The sequence below is a fragment of the Cetorhinus maximus genome, chromosome 3 (assembly GCF_964194155.1).
Source record: "Cetorhinus maximus chromosome 3, sCetMax3.hap1.1, whole genome shotgun sequence".
NCBI lineage: Eukaryota > Metazoa > Chordata > Chondrichthyes > Lamniformes > Cetorhinidae > Cetorhinus > Cetorhinus maximus.
Genome location: NC_135881.1, coordinates 30,180,783 through 30,201,993, shown reverse-complemented (window position 1 = coordinate 30,201,993; position 21,211 = coordinate 30,180,783). Strand labels below are relative to the sequence as shown.

Sequence of the window (21,211 nt, the reverse complement as noted above, 5' to 3'; positions counted from 1 at the left end):
ATGATGACACAGCTGATGGTAAAGGCTACGTTGTTGAAATCCCAGAGAAAAACTTGAAACAACTGTTATAATCCATTTTTACAATTTGTAATTTCGAGGCACAGACATTGAATTCAGTAGGAATAAGACCACCGTGTCTCATGGTTTTACATAAAACTAAATTAAACACATTCACATGGCTACAAATTAGTACTATAATAACTTAACAGATCCCCAAATTAAATCACCCCCAGGTAAATCTCCACTAAAGCAACAGTAACCCATAGACTTTAAATAAACACCAGGCAAAGCACATTTGGCCTTACGAATTCCAATTGAGGTTCCTTTGCAAATTGGTTGGAGGCGTACAGGCTGGTTAGGTCTTACCTCACACACACACAAACTCCTTTCTTTATACACCTAGCTTTCCCTTTGAATGTAAATTTTCCATTGTATCACTAGGTCTTTTGAACTTCAGCTCTTCCAACAATAAAGCCCATTTTATAGCACCAATTTTATTAGTAAGCTGAAAAAATAACACATTGTTTGGCTTCTTCTAGCTAGGTGCAAGGTTTTACCCGCAATCTTGAATGGTTTATTCAACAAATGCAAATAAACACTATCTTACTGCTCACCCGATTAACATCTCAAAACTACTATACAAAGCACCCAGACTAGCTATCTTTAATCCAATTAAGACACACAGATGCACAGACCCCCCCACTAGAATTCTATTTTTAAAAATAATTTCCAATAATATTATACACATTAATATCTCTTCATGACAATATGTGCTACTTACCCTAGAATTGTTTCACTGTTTAATGTCTATGTAACTCAGTGATTAACAGCATTATTTAACCTACCACCCCGACCCAACTGCCCACCCCTCCACACTCCCAACCCAATGGCCCATCCCTTGCCACACACCCACCCCCACCCACCCATGCAGACAGTCCCCGACCTGGCTACCTCACCCATGCACCCACCGTAAACCGTGGGGATTTTCAAACACTTACATGAATACGGCAGCTGATATTGTAAAAAAGGGGGTATGTCCTCTGCACGGATCAGGATTTCAGCAGCAGGGGAACTAAGATGGGAGTGGACAGCAGGCAGTGATGTAGTAAGGGTATTCATCTGGGGTGCTACTCTTCGCCATTACTCTCCATGGATGGCTGTGCTGAAGCATTGCCGCTGCAGCCAGGGCAGGAAGTCCTGACTGGAAGACGCAGAAAAGTTAGGGCACAGTGATTGCCCCAACATCGCCGCTTAATCTTGGATTAAAGCAACGGCACACTACTAAACTTGCTGCTTTTAGCCATATTTATGGTCTTAGCGCGAACTGACAACTTGGATGTGCGGCTGCCTAATGACCAAAAATCTCACGCTTAGGATTTGCCCAGTGCTCAAATGTCAAGGGTAACATATGTTCCTCGTTACATAGAGTTACACCTCCAAAAACATGGCTTTTATTACATTTGAAAATTGACATAACTATGAGTCATGCATGAAGTCTCAATTTAATGGTATGTGGAAGAAAACCATGCCTCGTAACCAGCTGTGTTTTCCTATCAGAAACTAATAGCAAAAAATCTTTGTGCCCAATCTAAAGAGATTTTCTAGTTTCTAATACGAAAACTATGCTTAATTTAAACTCAGCAGAGCAACTTAATTCTCATTTAAAATTTGAGGCTTGCAAGAATCCATCCATTCACAATCACCATTTCTGAAAAATGACAATTATTTTATAGATGTAATTTCAGCATCAAAATGACAGCTATTGCATGAAGTTGCTTACTCTACTTGAGTAACAAACTATATCCTGCATCACTGCCTGCTGAACACTCCCATCTTAGTTCCCCCTGCTGCTGAAATCCTGATCCATGCTTCTGTTACTTCCAGATGCAACTATTTCAATGGAAATAGGAATACAGAAACAGGAAACAATAGGCCATTTAGTCTTTTGAACCTATACTATTAGATCTATACTATTAGATCAAAGCTGAGTGACTCTGCTCCAGCTTCTTTGATACCCTAACCCAAAAAACAGCAAAATTTTTAAAAACGCTCCACTTCGAAAATGTCAATTGATCCAACATCCACACAGTTCCAGATTTCCACTAAACTATATGAATAACTACCTTTTGATTTCATTTTTAAATGGTTTAGTCCTAATTTTAAGACCATGTTCTGGATTTCTTTGTCAGAGGAAAAGTTTCTCTGCATTTACCCTATTGAACATTTTTACTATTTAAACGCAATTTGATTACTCCTCAACCTTCTAAACGCAAGTGAATACATACCAAATTTATGCAGTGACCCCATAACTTAATGCTTTAAGCTGTTGTCATTCTAGTGAATCTGCATTGAACACCCTCCAAAGCCAAAATATACTTTGGAGTATATTTGCAGTTTCTATAACTTAACACAGTACTTCAGATGCGGTCTGAACAAGGTTCCACATGACAGAAGTATAATTTTGTATTCCAACCTCCTTGTGATAAAGGCCAACACTACATTAATGTTTTTGATTACTTTTATCTATATGTACATAAATTCAAATCCCTTTCCTCCTGTATGGTTCCTAGTTTCTCTGTTTCGAAAATATTCTGAATTTGTTTCTCTTGGATCCAAAGTGGTTGAATTCACGTTCCCCCGCATCAAACTCCATTTGCCACAGTATTGCCCATTAACTTAGTCTATATCCCTTTGTAACTTTCTGCCCCCATTCACACAACTTAATGTGTATTCTTAATTAGTGCCATCTTCAAATTTGGATACATAAAACTCTGTCTCTTCATCCAAGTCATTGACATATATGATGAAAAGCAGAGGCTCCAGTACAGATCCCTGGGGAATAACACTTGTCACATCTAAACCAATCACAAGCGAATTTATGCAACTAAGCAGAGTGCTTTTCAGCTTCCGTTTAATTCGGTTAGCAAAATTCAGTGTCTGAAAACTCATTATATTGGGAAAAATAACAATTATGGAAGCATACAGGCCTACTTCAAAAAAATGATCTCTCCCTGCATTAACAGCAAACAATGGCAGCATGAGCCATGTGCAGTACTGCTGGGTATATTCATTTTGGTCACAAGAAGGTTGACCTCTCACAGCTCATCTCTACAACCCACCAATACTGCTTTTTCTCATTACAGGTCTGTACAGACCTGCCTCCTGCACACAAGAAGGTCCACAATCCAGTTGTACATTATTCTAAACTGAACCCCAAAAACATGAAAGTGGCAAATTCACATGCTTGATCTTTCACACACACTCTACATACAACATAAAAGGCGGCTTAAAAAACATATTATGCAGAAATACAAACAAGTCTTTAGCTTGTTGAAAAGACGAGTGCACAGCAGAAATCACTGATCAAAAGGTTAAAGTGGCCACACTTTGTTACCAATGTACTGAATCATAATTCGATTCCGAATTCAGTTAGGCAAACATTAGATATGGATTGCTTTCCAGGAATAATTACAATTTTGGGACCCCCATGAAGGGCAAAATAACTTATCACGAATAGAAGTTGCAGTTACTGCAAATATTACAACACAGACTGCCAGTCTCCATTAACAGGCAGCAGCTAAATTCTTCAAAATGCTTCAAATCACCATAGAATGTGTCCAAAGAGCACCATTATTGAGTTTAAGCAAACAGGAAAATTTCAACTTCAATACCTTTGCTCCTGATTATGAGAGTTAAAGAAATAACCAGTGTCAAAAGTAGTCAGCCAGTTTCAGAAAGTGGTTTACAGCATTGATTCATTTGGCGGATAAATTTTCCAAGTTTTATTTAACACATTTTGGAAAATAAATAGCAAATTCCAGTAACAGCTGGATAGCAAACTTAGTTTCAGGTTTCAAAAGATCAGCTGCAGTCTACCACACAGGAATGCACCATGAACATGATAAAAAGCACAAAATCTAAGGCTCTCATTAAGAGGTGGCTAAAAGTTAACCGAGCCACCTACTGCGATTTGTTTGAGAAAAAATTGTTTGTTGTTTCCGGGAATTAGATCTCACCTGACTTACCCGGATGTTATGTTGGAACATTATTCCTCAATTCCATTGCTGATAGCAGTATCACTACTGCCAAGACCCGATTGCTTAAAAGAATGTAGTGCACAGTATTGCAGCACAGGTATCACCACCTATTCAGTCGAGCTGCTGCAAAATACGCTAAGCAGTAACTAGGGGGCAACGCTATTAAAAAACTTGAGCCCAAAATATTCAATTTCCAAGAGAACTCCCATTTCTGTCAAGGGAAAAGCAGCTCAATGTTCTAACTCAAAAGTGATTGGAGCTTGTTTTTCAGTGGCTTGTTTTTTCAGCAGCAAGAGACTATGTCAGACATAACAGCCTCACTATAGCATTTGTCACTCTCACTGATCATGCAGAAGGTGCACACCATTGCCCTGGGCAATGTTCATCCCCCAAACCAACAACACTAAAACAGATTATCTGGTCATTATTGCATTGCTGCTTATGGGACCATGCAAATTGGGTGTCAAGTGTCCCACATGACTACAGTGACTATAGCAACTTTGAAGCGTATGATGCTTTTGACCAGCCCGCTCTCACTTATTAAAATTTTTCTTGATTTATGCTCGATTTGAGTCATGATGTTCCTTTTCTTGCAAGCTTTCTTTTGTCTCATCCTGAATGTGTCAACCTCTTGCTGCTATCGAGTTCCATGGAGGACAGACACCCTCCAGTATCTCACAAATAATAATTATTCATTTGGGAGTCGCAGCAATGAATGTCGGAAGGATATTCAAAAAGGGGTTTCTAACTGAGCTCACGCACATTCTTGCCAATCACGTGCGCCATGAGCAGCATGGATTCAGGCCGATTTTACTCCCTCTCATTCCGTAGACTTTAGGTCAATAGCAACATCTAAACCATTAACCTGACTGAGCTCAGCAAATACATCATAATATGAGGAATCAAACACCTTCCTGCTCTGCAGGATGCAGCCACCTGCTGAATCATTAAGTGGCTGAACGACTATGTTCGAAGCCAGCAGGAAGGACAAGATAGCTGCATAATGCAAAGGTGAAAGCTGCCCGACTTTGTATAACATGGTAATAACAAAAAAAAGCCTTGGGCTCATCATAACAAGTGAACCCAGCATAATATCCACTTGGTTACGCCCAAACTAGATCCTAAAGAAATCCAACATCAGAACAGTGTTGTTCAGTAGGCTCATCATATGCATCCCGAAAGTTCAGGGATTTTCATAATCATACCTTCCCACTAGAAGGAATAGCACAACAACTTGCAATTAACATAGCAGAACTTTCCAAGGCACTTAACAAGCAATTAAAAATAATTTTGACACTGAGTCACAAAAACTTGGTCAGAGATAGGTTTCCAGGAGCATCTTAAAGGGGGAGAGAAAAGGTAGAGGAGATTAGGGAGGAAATTCTAGAGCTTAGGGCCAAGGTTGCAAGGAAAGCATGGTTATCGTAAGATCATAAGAACTAGGAGCAGTAGGCGACCATTCAGCCCTTGTAGCCTGCTCTGTCATTCAATGAGATCATAGCTGATCCGATTGTGACCTTAACTCCACTTTGCTGCCCCTACTCCTGCACCCCCCTCCCCCCAAACCCATAACCCTCAAATCCTTGTCAATCAAAAATCTGCCTAACTCGGCCTTGGATATATCCACTGCTCTCTGTGGAAAAGGGATCCCAAGACTAACAACCCTCAGAGGAGAAATTCCTCCTCATCTCTGTCTTAAATGGGAGACCTTTTGTTTTAAACTGTGGCCTATTTCTAGATTCTGACACAAGGGGAAACATCCTCTCAGCATCCACCCTATCAAGCCCCCTCAGGAACACAGGATAAAGGCAAAATGCTGCAGATACCGGAAATCTGAAACAAAAACAAAAAATGATCCCCTCAGGATCACATGTTTCAATAAGATTGCCTCTCATTTTTCTAAATTTCAATGTGTATAGGTCCAAACTACTTAACCTTTCCACATAAGGCAACCCTGTCATCCCAGAATTCAGATGAATGAACCTTCTCCAAATTGCTTCCAATGCAAGAATACCATTCCTTAAGGAGACCAAAATTGTTCACGGTACTCTAGGCAAGGTCTGACGATGCCCTGTCCAGTTGTAGCAAGACTTCCTTACTTTTATACTCCCACCCTCTTGCAACAAGGGCTAACACTCTATTTACCTTCCTAATTACTTGCAATCCTGCATGTTAACTTTTTGTGATTCATGTACAAGGACACCCAGATCCCTCTATACCACAGCACTCTGCAGTTTCTCTCCATTTAAATAATATTCAGCTTTTTTTATTCTTCCTGCCAAAATGGACAAGCCCACATTCTTCCATATTAAACTCCATCTGCCAATTTTTTGCCCACTTAATCTATATCCCTTTGCAGACTCTTTGCATCCTCTCTCAGCTTGCTTTCCTAACAATCTTTGTACTAGATGTGGCTGCAATATGGTCTGTCGCTTCATCAGATTCATTAGCATGGATTGTAAATAGTTGAAGTACCAGCACTGATTCCTGTGGTACTCCACCTATTACAGTTTGCCAACTTGAAAATGATCCATCTATCCCGAATGTTTCCTATTAGTTAGCCAATCCTCTATCCATGTTACTATCACTGCCAAAACCATGAGCTCTTATCTTGTGCAGTAACCTTTTATGTGGCACTTTATTGAAACTCTTTTTTGAAATCCAAATACACAACTACTGGTTCCCTTTATCCAACTTGCTGGTTACATCTTCAAAGAGCTCTAATAAATTTATCAAACACAATGTGCCTTTCACAAACCATTTTGATTCTGCCTGATAGAAAATGATAATACAAAATGTCCTGCAACTACCTCCTTAATAATGGATTCTCACATTTTCCCAATGTTAGTTGTTAGGCTACCTGCCCTATAGTTTCCTGCTTTCTGTCTGACTCTCCTTTCTGTTACGTTTGCAGTTTTTCAATCCGCTTGGACTTTTCCAGAATCTAGGGAATTTTGGAAGATTACAACCAGTGTATCCACCATCTCTGCAGCCACTTCTTTTAATGCCTTAGGATGCAGGCCATCAGGTCCAGGAGACTCCTGCCTTTAGTCCCATTACTTTTCCTAGTGTTTTTTCCTCTTGTGATAGTGATTGCTTTAACTTTCTCTCTCCCTGCCAATGGAAGGGTGATGAATATCCAGGTTGTGCAAGAGGTCAGAATTGGAGGAGCATTGGGATCTTTAAGGCATATAAGGGCTGGAGGAGGCTACAGAAATAATTGTAGGTCACCAAGCACAATTGTGATAGGTGAAGAAAACTTGGTGGGGGTTTAAGATACATGCGGCAAAGTTTTGGATGTGCACAAGATTATTTTTTTTATTTATTCATTCACAGGATGTGGGCATTGGTGGCTAGGCCAGAATTTATTGCCCATCACAAATTTCCCTCGAGAAGATGGTAGTGAGCAGCCGCCTTGAACAGCTGAAGTCCATGTGGTGTAGGTACACCCATAGTGCTGTTGGGAAGGGAGTTCCAGGATTTTGACCCAGAAACCACAAAGAAACGGCGGTATAGTTCCAAGTGAGGATGGTGAGTGGCTTCAAGGGGAACTTGCAGGTGGTGGTGTCCCCATGTACCTGCTGCTCTTGTCCTGGGTGGTAGAGGTTGCGGGTCTGGAAGGTGTTGTGGAAGGAGCCTTGAGGAGTTGCTGCAGTGTATTTTGTAGTTGGCACACTGCTGCCACTTTGCATTGGTGGTGAAGGGAATAAGTGTTTAAGTTGGTGGATAGGGTGCCAATCAAGCGGGATGCTTTGCAATGGATGGTGTCAAGCTTCTTGTGTGTTGGAGTTGCACTCATCCAAGCAAGTGGAGAGTATTCCATCACACTCCTGACTTGTGCCTTGTAGATGGTGGACAGGCTTTGGGGAGTTAGGGGATGAGTTACATAGAAAATAGGAGTAGGCCATTCAACCCTTCGAGCCTGCTCCGCCATTCATTATCATGGATGATCATCCAACTCAATAGCATGCTCCTGCTTTCTCCCCATATCCTTTGATCCCTTTCGCCCCAAGAGCTATATCTAACTCCTTCTTGAAAACATTCAACGTTTTGGCCTCAACTACTTTCTGTGGTAGCGAATTCCACAGGCTCACCACTCTCTGGGTGAAGAAATTTCTCTTCATCTCAGTCCTAAATGGTCTACCCTGTATCCTCAGACTGTGGTTCTGGACTCCGCCACCATTGGGAACATCCTTCCTGCATCTACCCTGTCTAGTCCTGATAGAATTTTATAGGTTTCTATGAGATCCCCACTCATTCTTCTGAACTCCAGCAAATATAATCCTAACCAACTCATATGTCAGTCCCGCCATCCCAGGAATCAGTCTGTTAAACCTTTGCTGCGCTCCCGCTATAGTGAGAGCATCCTTCCTCAGATAAGGAGACCAAAACAGCACACAATATTCCAGGTGTGGTCTCACCAAGGCCCTGTATAATTGCAGCAAGACATCCATGCTCCTGTACTCGAGTCCTCTCGCTATTAAGGCCAACATACCATTTGCCTTCTTTATCGCCTGCTGCACCTGCAAGCTTACCTTCAGTGACTGGTGTATGAGGACACCCAGGTCTCATTGCACATTCCCTTCTCTCAATTTATAGCCATTCAGATAATAATCTGCCTTCCTGTTTTTGCTACCAAAGTGGATAACCTCACATTTATCCATATTATACTGCATCTGCAATGCATTTGCTCACTCTCAGCTTGTCCAAATCACACTGAAGCATCTCTGCATCCTCCTCACAGCTCACCCTCCCACCCAGCTTTGTGTACTCGCTGCAGAATTCCCAGTCTCTGACCTGCTCTTGTAGCCACAGTATTTATATGGCTAGTCCAGTTCAGTTCCTGGTCAACAGTAACCCCCAGGATAACAGTGGGGGATTCAGTAATGGTAATGTTTCTGAATTGCCAAGGGGAGATAGTCATTGCTCGGCCGTCATGTGGTGTGAACGTCACTTGCCATTTATCAGCCCAAGCCTGAATGGCATCCAGGTCTTGCTGCATTTGGGCACGGGCTGCTTCAGTATGAGTCGTCGCAAATGGTACTGAACAAGGTGCAACCATTAGCGAACATCCTCACTTCTGCCCTCACGAGAGATGGAAAGTCATTGATGGAGTGTAAAAATGATTGGGCCTAGGGCACTACCCTGAGGAACTCCTGCAGCGATGAGATAATTGACCTCCAACAATAATCTTTTCTTTGTGCTCGGTATAACTTCAACCACACAGCTCCCCCCCCTCCACCGATTCCCATCGACTTCAATTTTGCTAGGGTTCCTTGATGCCACATTTAGTCAAAGGTTGCCTTGATGTCAAGCTCTTTAGTCCATGCTTGGACCAAGGTTATAATGAGGTCAGGAGTGAGTGGCCCAGGCAGAACCCAAACTGAGTGCCAGTGACTAGGTTATTGCTAAGCAGATGCTGCTTGTTCCATCTCCTATTCTGATGTTCAGGCATGGGAAGTATTGCGTCTCAGTATAATCTTTTCCCATTGGCCTGGTATCCATCATAGCAATTCCCTATTATACAGAGTCAAACAAAAAAAAATCTCACAAGCAACACAATGTTAGCACCAAATGAAAAAAATTGGATGGTTAAGGTTTGTATTTTAAATATTTTTGCATTGTATTCAAGCTTGTATGTGTACTGCTAGTGTTCAGTGACTCTAGCAAGAACAACTTGCATTTAGTTAGCACCTTTAATGTGATTAAAATCTTCCGAGATACTTCACAAGAACGTTATCAGATAAAATTCGATACTGAGCCACAAAGTGATGTTAGGACTGTTGACCAAAGCTTGGTCAAAGAGGTTGTTTTTTTAAAAAAAATGTCTTAAAGGAGGACAGCAGTAGTGGTGGAGATTATTACAGCTCATAGGACTTAAGCAGCTGAAGAGACAGCCCCCAATGGTAGAGCTATAAAAAGTTGTGTTGTGCAAGAGGTCAGAATTAGAAGAGTGCTGACTTCGAACTGGAAGATTCAGAGTCATAAGAGTCAGAGATCTACATTATAGAAAAAAGCCCTTCGGCCCATCGAGTCTGCACCGGTCAAACAAGTACCTAACTATTCTAATCCCATTTTCCAGCACTAGGCCCTTAGCCTTGTATGCCATGGCATCGCAAGTGCACAATCCAAATACTTCTTAAATGTTATGAGGGTTTCTGTCTCTACCACCCTTTCAGGCAGAGAGTTCCAAATTCCCACCACCCTCTGGGTGAAAAAATTCTTCCTCACATCCCCTCTAAGCCTCCTGCCCCTTACCTTAAATCTATGCCCCCTAGTTATTGATCCCTCCACCAACGGGAAAAGTTCTTTCCTGTCTACCCTATCTATACCCCTCATAAATTTTATACACCTCAATCATGTCCCCCCTCAATTTCCTCTGCTCCAGGGAAAATAACCCCAGTCTATCCAATCTCTCCTCATAACTAAAACTCTCCAGCCCAGGCAACATCCTGGTAAATCTCCTCCGCGCAATCTCTAGTGCAATCACATCGTTAGAGGTTACAGAGATAGGGAGGGACACAGTCGTGGAGGGATTTGAAAATTAGAATTTTTTTAAAATTAAAGGTGTTGCCCTACATTTCCTCCAGATCTAGCAACAGGTGCAGGTAATGGGCGAGAGGGACTTGATGCGAATTAGGGCATGGGCAGAAAAGCTTCGGGTGAACTTCAGTTTACAAGGTCAGCCAGGAGTACATTCAAATAGTCGAATCTTGAGGTAACACAGGCAAAGATGAGGATTTCTGTAGGGGTTGAGCTAAGGTAGGGGCAATGAGTGACAGCGATGTTAGAGGTGAAAGTAGGCAGTCTTGGTGGTGGAGGATATGGTTCCCCAATAAAGTATTAAAATGTCATAAATCCCTGAATATATTACAAGCCCACTATTACTTCTTCCCAGTCTTGTGCATGATAGTGAAATATCCTGGAAAACGGTACAAAAACCTCCCTGCATTAAGGCAAGAAATCAATGGTCCATAGAAAGTCATTCACTTTTTTATGCAACCCTGATGGAATTCCTTCCATCACCCTCCAAATAACAAAAACATGATGACATATGCAATACTTGGGTATGCAGAGTTAGGAACTAGGAAACAAATATCAAAAATGAACAGTGGAGTAGAGAAAAATTCCTTCAACAGTAAAACCAGCCAGATTAAATAAATAGGTACTCAACCATTACATTTCCCTAGTCAAAACGGTTGGCTGGACTGAAAAGCATAACAGTAGAATGGTCTCGGTGGCAGAGAAAAGTCAGCTGACTCCGAAATCACTTTTAGTCCTGTGGTTTATGACTTAATCTAAACTCAGTGAGATGGAGAATATGCCGATTCAAAAGAAGAGTGACATATGGTGCAACACTCCCAATGTATTACTGATTTTGACTGAATAAATCAAATTATTCTTTTTGAAGTACAATGGGGTTTTTATTCATGTTTTGGAAATCTGTCAAAGTTCAGTAAAGGGTGATTAAATATTGTAATGAATTACTGCAGTGGTACACTTAAATTGTTGGGAATTATATATTTCATACAGATTTGCCACAAGATGGTGCTATGAAGAAATACAGTTGCCAAAAGAATAACTTGTAAACAGTAGAAATGAAGAACTGAAGTGTTGTACACGCTGTAATCCAGTCAGAATTTGTAAATAAAATGGCCAATTTAACATCTATGGTGTAAAGCCTTTGCCGGCAGACTTGCAGCCACTTCATTTGACAGTGATAAAAGCATATGGAGTGTGAAAAAAATTTACAAAATTAAATAAAATCCAAGAATCAGTAAAAAGCAAGATCAAATTTTCTGACATAAGGTGCGAGTGTTGCTGACAAGGCCAGCACCCTCGAGGTGGTGGTGGTGAGCTGCCTTCTTGAACTGCTGCAGTCCATCTGGTGGAGGTACACTCACTGTACTGTTAGGAAATGTTATGAATACATATCTCTAAGAACTATATATATTGTTTTAAATTTGAAGGACATTGAATTATTTGGATATTTTCTGGGATTTTTTTTAAAAAGGTTATAAGTTCACTTTGGACTCTGAGCAAACTGCCTTTTCCAAGAAGTCACGTGACTTCAGCTAAATGGCCAGCAAGGCACCCGAGAAGATAAGAACTATTTGTTTATTTGAACTTTAATTGCTGGAAAACAAATTACTGGTTTCAGAGGCTGCGAGGCCCTGGTGATTTTCTGGAAACCATCCGACTGAGATGAGCTTGTTTTGAACTTGTTTTTTGGGACACAGTTTGGAGATAAACCAAAAAGGAGAAAGTTGCCCGACTCACTTTTTCCCTGCCTTGTCTGAAGTTTAGTGTGGTTATCAGTATCCAGCCAGAAATTCTCATCTTAGTATAATTCATCTGTATTTGGAAACCTGAGGCACTGAGATGAGAGAGAGAGACAGAGAAAGAGCGATCCCAAGGGCATTGCTCCCACGCTGTTCTCCTCCACAACGAAGCTCCTTTGGAAAGAACTTTCAGGCAACTACTAATATGTCTTCGCATGCAGGAACACTAGATCAATAGCATCAAAATCTTTGAACTTTATCCTTTCTCAAATTTTTTCCATTGGCCAAAAGGTGTGTTTTTCCCCTTAAATTCCAACCCCTGCAGAGACCTTACTTGTGTGTGCGCGCGCGTGCGTGCGTGCGCTCTGTGTTGGTGTTTAAAGGGATATATAGTTACACTTCGGATTACAAATTGCATGTTAACCAGCTTTTTCAACTTGCTTTTAAAAATATGTTTTGTTCCAGAATAAATCAATCATTGCGTTTATTGAAAGAAGCCGTGTTAAAGCCTCTTCCATTCTGGTTCTAACAATAGCAAAAGTAAACAATTGGTTAGTGATTAAAACAATTACACTTATGGTGTGATCTGAGGGGTAGTGCAGCTAGAGAAATTGCAGACTTCTCCCATCCTGGCTGCAACAGAAGGGAGTTTTAGGATTTTGACCCAGTGACAGTGAATGAACTCCAATATAGTTCTAAATCAGGATGGTTTGGGGCTTGGAGGGGAACTTGCTAATGATGGTGTTCCTATGTATCTGTTGCCCTGACCTTCTCAGTAGTACAGGTTATGGTTTGAAAGTGCTATCAAGGTATCCTTGGTGAGCTAATTTACAGTGCAAATCAATGTGCTGAATCTTGTAAGACAGTTAAGTTAGCATCTATCAATTAAAACCTGTCCTGTGATCATAGCTTATGAAAGGGAAAACAGTATTTGACAATTTTGAGGATATAACTAGTATGGTAAAGGGGAGCCAGTAGATGCAGCATGCCTAGATTTCCAAAGAAGTATTCGATAAAGGTGTCACATTACTTTGCAAAATAAGAACTCATGGAGTTGGGGCTATTTTTAGCATAGATGGAGAATTAGTTAACAGACAGGAAGCAGAGAGTAAGGATAAATGGGGCATTTTCAAATTGGCAAGCTAGAGAGCTGCAACAATCAGTACTGGGCATCGGCTATCCATAACCCTTACTTATAACCCACATTAATGAATTAAACAAAGAGACAAAGTAGTGTATCCAAGTTTGATGATACAAAGCTAGATGGGAAAGTACGTTGTGAGACGGACATAAAAGATCGATTGCAAAGAGATATAGTCACTTTAAATGAGTGGGCAACAAGGTGGCAAATGGGGTATAATGTTGAAAAGTGAGAGGTTATTCACTTTGGAAGATTAAAAAGGCTAGATTTTGAAAAAAGGGTGAAAGATGTTCAAAGAACCTGGGTGTACAAGAACAGAAAGTTAGCATTCAGGTACAGCAAGCAATTAGGATGGTAAATGGAACTTTGTGGTTTACTGCAAGGGGACTGGATAGTGCCTTTAACATAATGAAATGTCCCAAGATACTTCAGAGGAGCATTAGAAAACAAAATTGTACACCAAGCCACTTAAGGAGATAGGTCAGATGACCAAAAGCTTGGTCAAAGGTTTTAAGGAGTCTCTTAAGAAAAGGAAAGTGAGATGGAGAGGTGCAGGGAGAGTATTCCGGTGCTTGGGGCCTAGGCAACTGAAGACGCGGCCACAAATGAAGAAGTAATTAAAATTGCTATGCACAGAAGGCCAGAATTAGAGGAGTGCAGATATCAGAGGGTTGTGGCACTGGAGAGGATTAGAGATAAGGGAGGGGTGAGGCCAAGGAAGGATATGAAAATGAGTATGAGAATTTTAAAATCAAGATGTTGCTTGACCGGGAGCCAATGTAGATCATCGAGCACAGGGGTGATAGACTGAAGAGTTCAAACATCCCTGCTGATTCACTGCTGTCCCTGGCTTGTGACCAGCCAAAATGGAGAAGATTTATTCAGGAAGGTACCAAACACACGGAGAGACTTCGTCAGGAGCATGCAGAGGCGAAGTCAAGGTGTCGGAGAGAGCACACAAATCTCCAAACACGTCATCTACTCAACTTTTCAAACACCATTGTTCCACATGCGACAGTCTGTAGACCATGCACTGGACTCATCAGCCATCATAGAATCCATCAGACCAGAGTGGAAGCAAGTCATCCTCGATCCCACGGACTGGCTAAGATGACGAAGGAGAAGATAGGCAGCAGAGTTTTGGATGACCTCAAGTTTTCAGAGGGTAGAATGTGGGACAGCAGCCAGGAGTGCGTTGGAATAGTCGAGTCTAGGAGGTAACAAAGGCATGAATGAGGGTTTCAACAACAGATGAGCTAAGACATGGCGAAGTTACCAAGGTGAAAATAGGCAGCCTTGGTGATGGCATGATTATGAAGTTGGAAGCTCATTTTTGCGATCAAGTGTGGCATCAAGCTGTGAATAGACTGGCTTAATCTCAGGCTATTGCCAGGGTGAGAGATGGAGCTGGGTGTTAGCGAATGGAAGTTTGGGCTATAAGAATAAGGCTGGCTGGCTACAATTGCATAGGGCTTTGACGAGACCACATCTGGACTACTGTGTGCAGTTTTGATCTCCATACCCAAGAAGGGATACACTTGCCTTAGAGGCAGTACAGCAAAAGTTCACTAGATTGGTTCCTGGGATGAGAGGGTTGTCATTTGGTGAGAGGCTGAGTAAATGGGGTCTATATTCTAGTTTAGCAGAACGAGAGGTGATCTCATTGAAACATACAAGATTTTGAAAAGGCTTGACAGGGTAGGCACTGACAGAGTTTCTTCGGGCTGGGGAATCTAAAACATGGGGAGGGCAGGGGCACAGTCTCAAGATAAGGGGATGATCATTTAGGACTGAGATGAGGAGAAATTTCTTCATTCAAAGGGTTTTGAATCTTTGGAATTCTCCACCCCAGAGGGTTGTGGATGCTCCATCATTAATGATATTCAAGGCTGGGAAAGATGGATTTTTGATCTCTCAGGGAATCAAAGGATTTAGGGAGCATGGAGAAAACAGGTGATGAGGTTAAACATCAGCCATAATCATGCTGAATGACAGAGCAGGCTTTCAAGTGACCATATGGTCCACTTTTACTCCTATTTCTTATGTTCTCAGATTTACTACACATCCCTTTTACTTTGGTAACTTTTCAAATGTCATTATATTTTCAGAATATCACCTAAGAGCATTCAAACCCAGACTAGGAGGGGGTGGCATCCTGCTATCTAATTCCAGCTCAATAGCCTATCATTAGCTTAAAGTACTGATATATTAAGCTTTTCTCCAAATTGTTCAGCAGCCTGTCGTTTAGCATTACTTTGTCTTTGTACATCATCAAGTCTGTGCAGGGAACAAGAAAAAAAAACTCATCTAAAATTTTGTTACAAAATACTTTCGATGTATTTTCTCTTCAACTGTCCTCAGTAGCAATTATCATCTCTCTCAAATTTGACCTGCTCTGCCATGCCAGTCTGTCTCAAGCCTCACTTGCCTTCTGATGGACCCAACTCCGGTCCACACCCTGTCTAAACCCATTACTACCTCTTCTCCCCACCTCAAAGGCCCCCTCTAAATCATACTCCTCCTAACTGCCTTAAATCATCTTCCCACTGCTCTGCATCCAGCTTAATGTTTTGTGAAACAACTTTGGGAAGCTTTATTACATTAAAGACAATGCATAAACACAAACTGCTGTTGAACAACATGTAGCACAATATGTCATATACAGGTAAAATATAATCACATTGCACAAGATGAGTGAAATACTTTTCAGTAAAAGTTCTGTATTTATGCATAACCTAGCTGACCTTAACTGGTTTTGTTAACATAGGTCAATAAAGCACAGAAAAGCCACAGGGGCTGGAGGAACTGTCATTACATCAAAATTGAGCAGTCATTACTCTAAAATAGTTACGAGATCCGAACAGCTGGTTGGGCTGTGTCTGAAGAGAGAGATACAATATTGCTGCAAAGTGCTTTTGTCAATTATACAAATCCTCAACTTGGATTGCAAAGGCACAGAAAATGATCAAACATCTAGAATTCATAGATAACTTCACATCTTGTTGAGACAGCCAGTAATTTGAGATTCAAGACTTGGAGATAAATGTTCCAAGTTAAATCATCAACCTTTTGGGTAATAGAAGGTGGGCCTCAAGAGCATCTGATCATCACCTGCTCAATCTTCTCCATTAACTTGCATCATCTACTCAAATGGGTACAGTACCAATAAGGAAAGAGTGATAAAATAGGAGCAGGCCATTTAGCTCCTTGAGCTTGTTCTGCCCGTTAGCTGGGTAGCTAACACACTTTAAATTTCTCTCAATATTCATGTGGTTCATCTTACTTGGTTAGTTTGGCTGATACACAGCAATATTTACTCTGAAAAATGCTAGACAGGCCATTTGTTTATTCTTTGAGGACATGTTGTAACTCACATTCCATGCTTCCCAGTCACCCACAGGCATCGGATTTTTCAGGTTCCCCCAAAACACCCCCTCAAAACTTTGCATCTCATGCAGCCACTTTGCAACCCACTGTAGCTGCAAAGCTGAGATCAAGGGCTCTACAGAGTGGACAGCACCTTGAGCTAATGCTCCAATGTGTCACCATTTCATTTTGGATTCGCTAATTAGCTTTCAAAACAGCAGCAAATCTGTAATTTAAAAAAAAATATTTCATGGGATGTGGGCCTCACTGGCAAGGCCAGCATTTTTTGCCCATCCCTAAGTGCCCTTAGACTGAGTGCTGCCTAGGCCATTTCGAGGCTCGCCTAAGCCATTTCAGTGGGCAGTTAAAAGTCAATCACATCACTGTGGATCTGGAGTCACATGTAGGCCAGACTGGGTAAGGATGGCAGATTTCATTACCTTAAGGGCGTGAGCGAACCAGATGGGTTTTTATGATAATCAATGATTGTTTCATGGTCACCATTACTGAGATTAGCTTTCAATTCCATTTTCAAATTTCACCAACTTCCATGGTGGGATTTGAACCCTTGTCCTCAAGGCATTAGGTCTGGCCTCTGGATTACAAGTCTAGTGACATTACCACTACAGCACCATCTCCCCCCAATTGAGAAAAGTTTGACGAATGCTGACACTTGACTGTGCTACCAAAAAATCTGGGGATGAAATTCAATTAAGTTCAATGTAAGCTTCAACTATCTCTAAAAATCTTATTTGTATTTGAAGCAATATGTCAATGTCAATATTTAGTATTCACAGCTAAACATCGCTGCAAAAGGATCAGACTTATTGCAAGATATGGAGTGCAACTTATTTCTTTGATTTGTTTTTATGTTCCCCAAATATAGGTAGAGATAAAAGGTAAAAGAATAAAAAGGTTAAAAAAACACAAAAAAAGAAACTTGTGTTTTCGTAGTTTCACCTATACATGTATATGGGGGAACTAGCCTGGAAAAGAAAGTTTCCTCATTTGCAGCATGTAGAAAGCCTGTGATAAGCAGCCAGATAAGGTAGCAAGGGGTGGGCTAGCAAGAAACAAGTTCCATATAAATACTTCAGAAAAAGTGGCCAAAGTAAGGCTTTATCCAAGTCTTTGAAAGAAGGCCTTAATAAATGCAGTGAAACTGGATCTGCGGTATTCAAGAGGGACTCAGTGTAAGCTGGTGAATTATTAAAACTACAAAAAAAAACCAATGTTCAGGTGGAATTAAGATGGAACAATGTCAAGTAAATAGCTTGGTCTGAGGGTATTTTTGTTAATTTGTTCGTTTTTTTTTACTATTTTCAGATCCATAAAACACCTTTAATTACAGTTGGTTTTCCTACAAAACTAAAAATTAGTGATAATTCAGGATTTTAATACTTGTATAACGTTTGGTGTTCAATGATTTGAAATTTTAGTTCGACTATTAATGTCTTCTCAGGGTTCTGAAGGCAGTCTTGCAAAGAGCCAGAAGGCCAAACTTAAACATTATAAATTTCAGTCATGAGGAGGCATAGCTAAGAAATTTAGGCTCTATCCCTGAAAGGGAAGTTACTGAGCACTTCATGATGTTAAATGACATAATAGACATTAGAAAAACTAAGTCCAGAACACTACTATAAAGGTAAACATTGTTGGACAAGCAGATGCTCAAAATGACAAAGAATATTTAGAATTGACGTCAGGAAGCTCTTCATGAATAAAGTGTGATTAATAATTCAGTATAAATCAATAACTTTGTGGAGTCATTCGAGTGGCAACTGGTGACTGGATGGTGTTCGGAGTGGAACAGGAGGCTTTCTGGACAGAAGAGCCATGACAAGTCACAGGGTCATCCTCAGCTGCATTTATCAAGTGATCTTCTGCCCAACAACTCCACTGAAGATTTGGTTTCTTCTTAATTAAACCATACGGAAACTCGAGTTTACTTCCAAATTCCAATGTGATGCAGTGCGATGTAGTTTCAGTTGCCGTCACCGGACATGCCAGAGACACATGGACAAGAATCCAAAAAAAGTGAATCACAAACATAATAAAAATAGCAACTAATTGGAGTATTAAACTGAATTATAATGCTGTAATTTCTGAAATTGTCAGAGAAAAATTGATTTCAGAAAACCATAATGTAAGAATTCTCCTCTTTCCCTCCCTCCACTCCAGCTTTAAAATATTTATGGAGGTACCAATAGAGATTAGAAGGGACATAGTATTAAAAAGCATACTCCCAAATTCTCCATCACTGGTCCAGTGAGTTTATCCAGTGAAAATTTGAGCTACACAAAGCTACAAAAATGTCTTAAATTTGGTCCCAGTTGAAGACGTACCTCAAATAGTGTTTCCAATTGGTCTCAGCATTCATTAGGAACGGGGAAATCAGCTGGACTGCTGACCTGAACCTTACACCGCCTTTTCAATATATGCACAAATGGATCCTGGGTAAGGATTGTGCATCCTGGGTAGGTGTGCATATCCACAGATCCCTGAAGGTAGCAGGGCAGATAGATAAGGTGGTTCCAGAAGGCATTTGGGGCCTTTATTAGCTGAGGTGTAAAATACAAGAGCAGGGAAGTTATGCTGGAACTGTATAAAACGCTGGTTAGGCCACAACTGGAGTACTGCGTGCAGTTCTGGTCACCACATTATAGGAAGGATGTGATTGCACTGGAGAGGGTGCAGAGGAGATTTACCAGGATGCTGCCTGGGCTGGAGGATTTGAGCTAGGAGGAAAGATTGGATAGGCTGGGGTTGTTTTCCTTGGAGCAGCGAAGGTTGAGAGGGGAACTGATAGAGGTGTATAAGATTATGAGGGACATAGATAGGGTGGATAGGAAGGCACTTTTCCATTAGTTGAGGGGTCAATAACCAGGGGGATAGATTTAAGGTAAGGGGTAGAAGGCTAAGAGGGGAGTTGAGGAGAAATTTCTTCACCCAGAGGGCGGTGGGAGTCTGGAACTCACTGCCTGAAAAAGAGTGGTTGAGTCAGAAACTCTCGTAACATTTAAGAAGTATTTAGATATTCACTTGCGTTACCATAGCTTCCAGGGCTATGGGCCAAGCGCTGGAAAATGTGATTAGTGCAGTCAGATCTTTGTTGATCAGCGCGGACATGATGGGCCAAATGGCCCCCTTCTGTGCTGTAAACATCTATGAGGACTGAGTGCAAAGGGCAACAATTTACATTTATACAGCACCTTTAAATGTAGAACAGCACTGTGGGTGTACCTACACCACATGGACTGCAGCGGTTTAAGAAGGCAGCTCACCACCACCCGCTCAAGGGCAATTAGGGTGGGCAATAAAGGCTGGCTTAACCAGTGACATCCACATTCCATGAATGAATAAAAAAAAACTGTCTTAAGGATTTTGACTGTGGTGCAGCCTTCATAGGAGAGATGACCAAAAGTGTGGTTGACAAGATGTTTAGCGAGAAGTCATTTAAAGATTGGGGTGGGGGGGGGGGGTGGGATGAAGTTTGAGAGATGAAGGGGATTAGTGAGATAGTTTTATATCGTAGGACAAAGACAGCTGAAGGCTCTTGTCACTGGCAGTGAAGAGGGAAATAGAAGGAGAAAGAGTTACACAGGAGGCCAGAAACTGTGGACAGCAGGATATAACAGATGATGTCATGTGGGGGAAGGCCTTGGACAGATTTGTACTTCAAAGGCTCTCTACAATCTGTTAAAACACAAGGAGCCACTGTGGGTCAGCAAGGACAAGGATGATGAGTGAGATGATCATGAGCTTAGTGTAAGACATGATGCGTATCGGCTGTGATGCACTCTGACATCTCAGGAGACAGAACAGAAGAAATTGCAGAAAATTGACACAAAGGGTGGGGGTGGGGGGAAGATAAACAAATTCACCAAGTTAAACCAGGACACTCTACAAAATGTATAAACAGAACATTCTATGACCAAGGCTTAAAAAAGGTACAGAACCAAACCAAATCTGAAGAGGATTAGACTGAACAGAACAAACAATTGAAGGTGTCTAAATTGATTAAGGAAAAGGCAGAATCAGAAAACAACCCGATTGGGCAAACAGATCAGAAAGAAAAGTAACAAAGCATAGGGTGAAGAGTAGACAAGTCGCCAAGCACAAGACTGACAGGTTTGTCAATGGAGGTCAGGATACTGCATAATTGTTTCAAATGACTAGTTAAAGGATTATTTTTGGAATTATTTTTGATCCGACAAACAAGGTGCCTGAGCCATCAGTGGATTCACAAAAGTGAAGATTAATAGAAGTAAAGCTGGTGATGGTGGAGTAACTAAATCGTGCGAGGGTCACATTTCTTTTGGCATAGTAGTATTTCTCTCTTGCAGCTTACTTTATGAAGCAATGCTTTCGAACATCAGCTATTG

General features: G+C 41.1%; 1 protein-coding gene across 6 annotated transcripts in view; it reads right to left on the bottom strand.

The window, feature by feature from the left end:
* zmynd11 (zinc finger, MYND-type containing 11) overlaps positions 1-21,211 on the bottom strand; it is a 189,480-nt gene that overhangs the window by 108,601 nt on the left and 59,668 nt on the right. For 3 of the 6 annotated variants that reach the window (XM_078537313.1, XM_078537317.1, XM_078537324.1), the window contains one exon: positions 14,448-14,670. The exons of the other annotated variants lie outside the window; for them this stretch is intronic. In XM_078537313.1, the coding sequence (XP_078393439.1) occupies positions 14,448-14,490 (43 nt within the window). In that variant the 5' untranslated portion in view covers positions 14,491-14,670. The remainder of the gene's footprint in view (positions 1-14,447; positions 14,671-21,211) is intronic. 6 annotated transcript variants of the gene reach the window in all.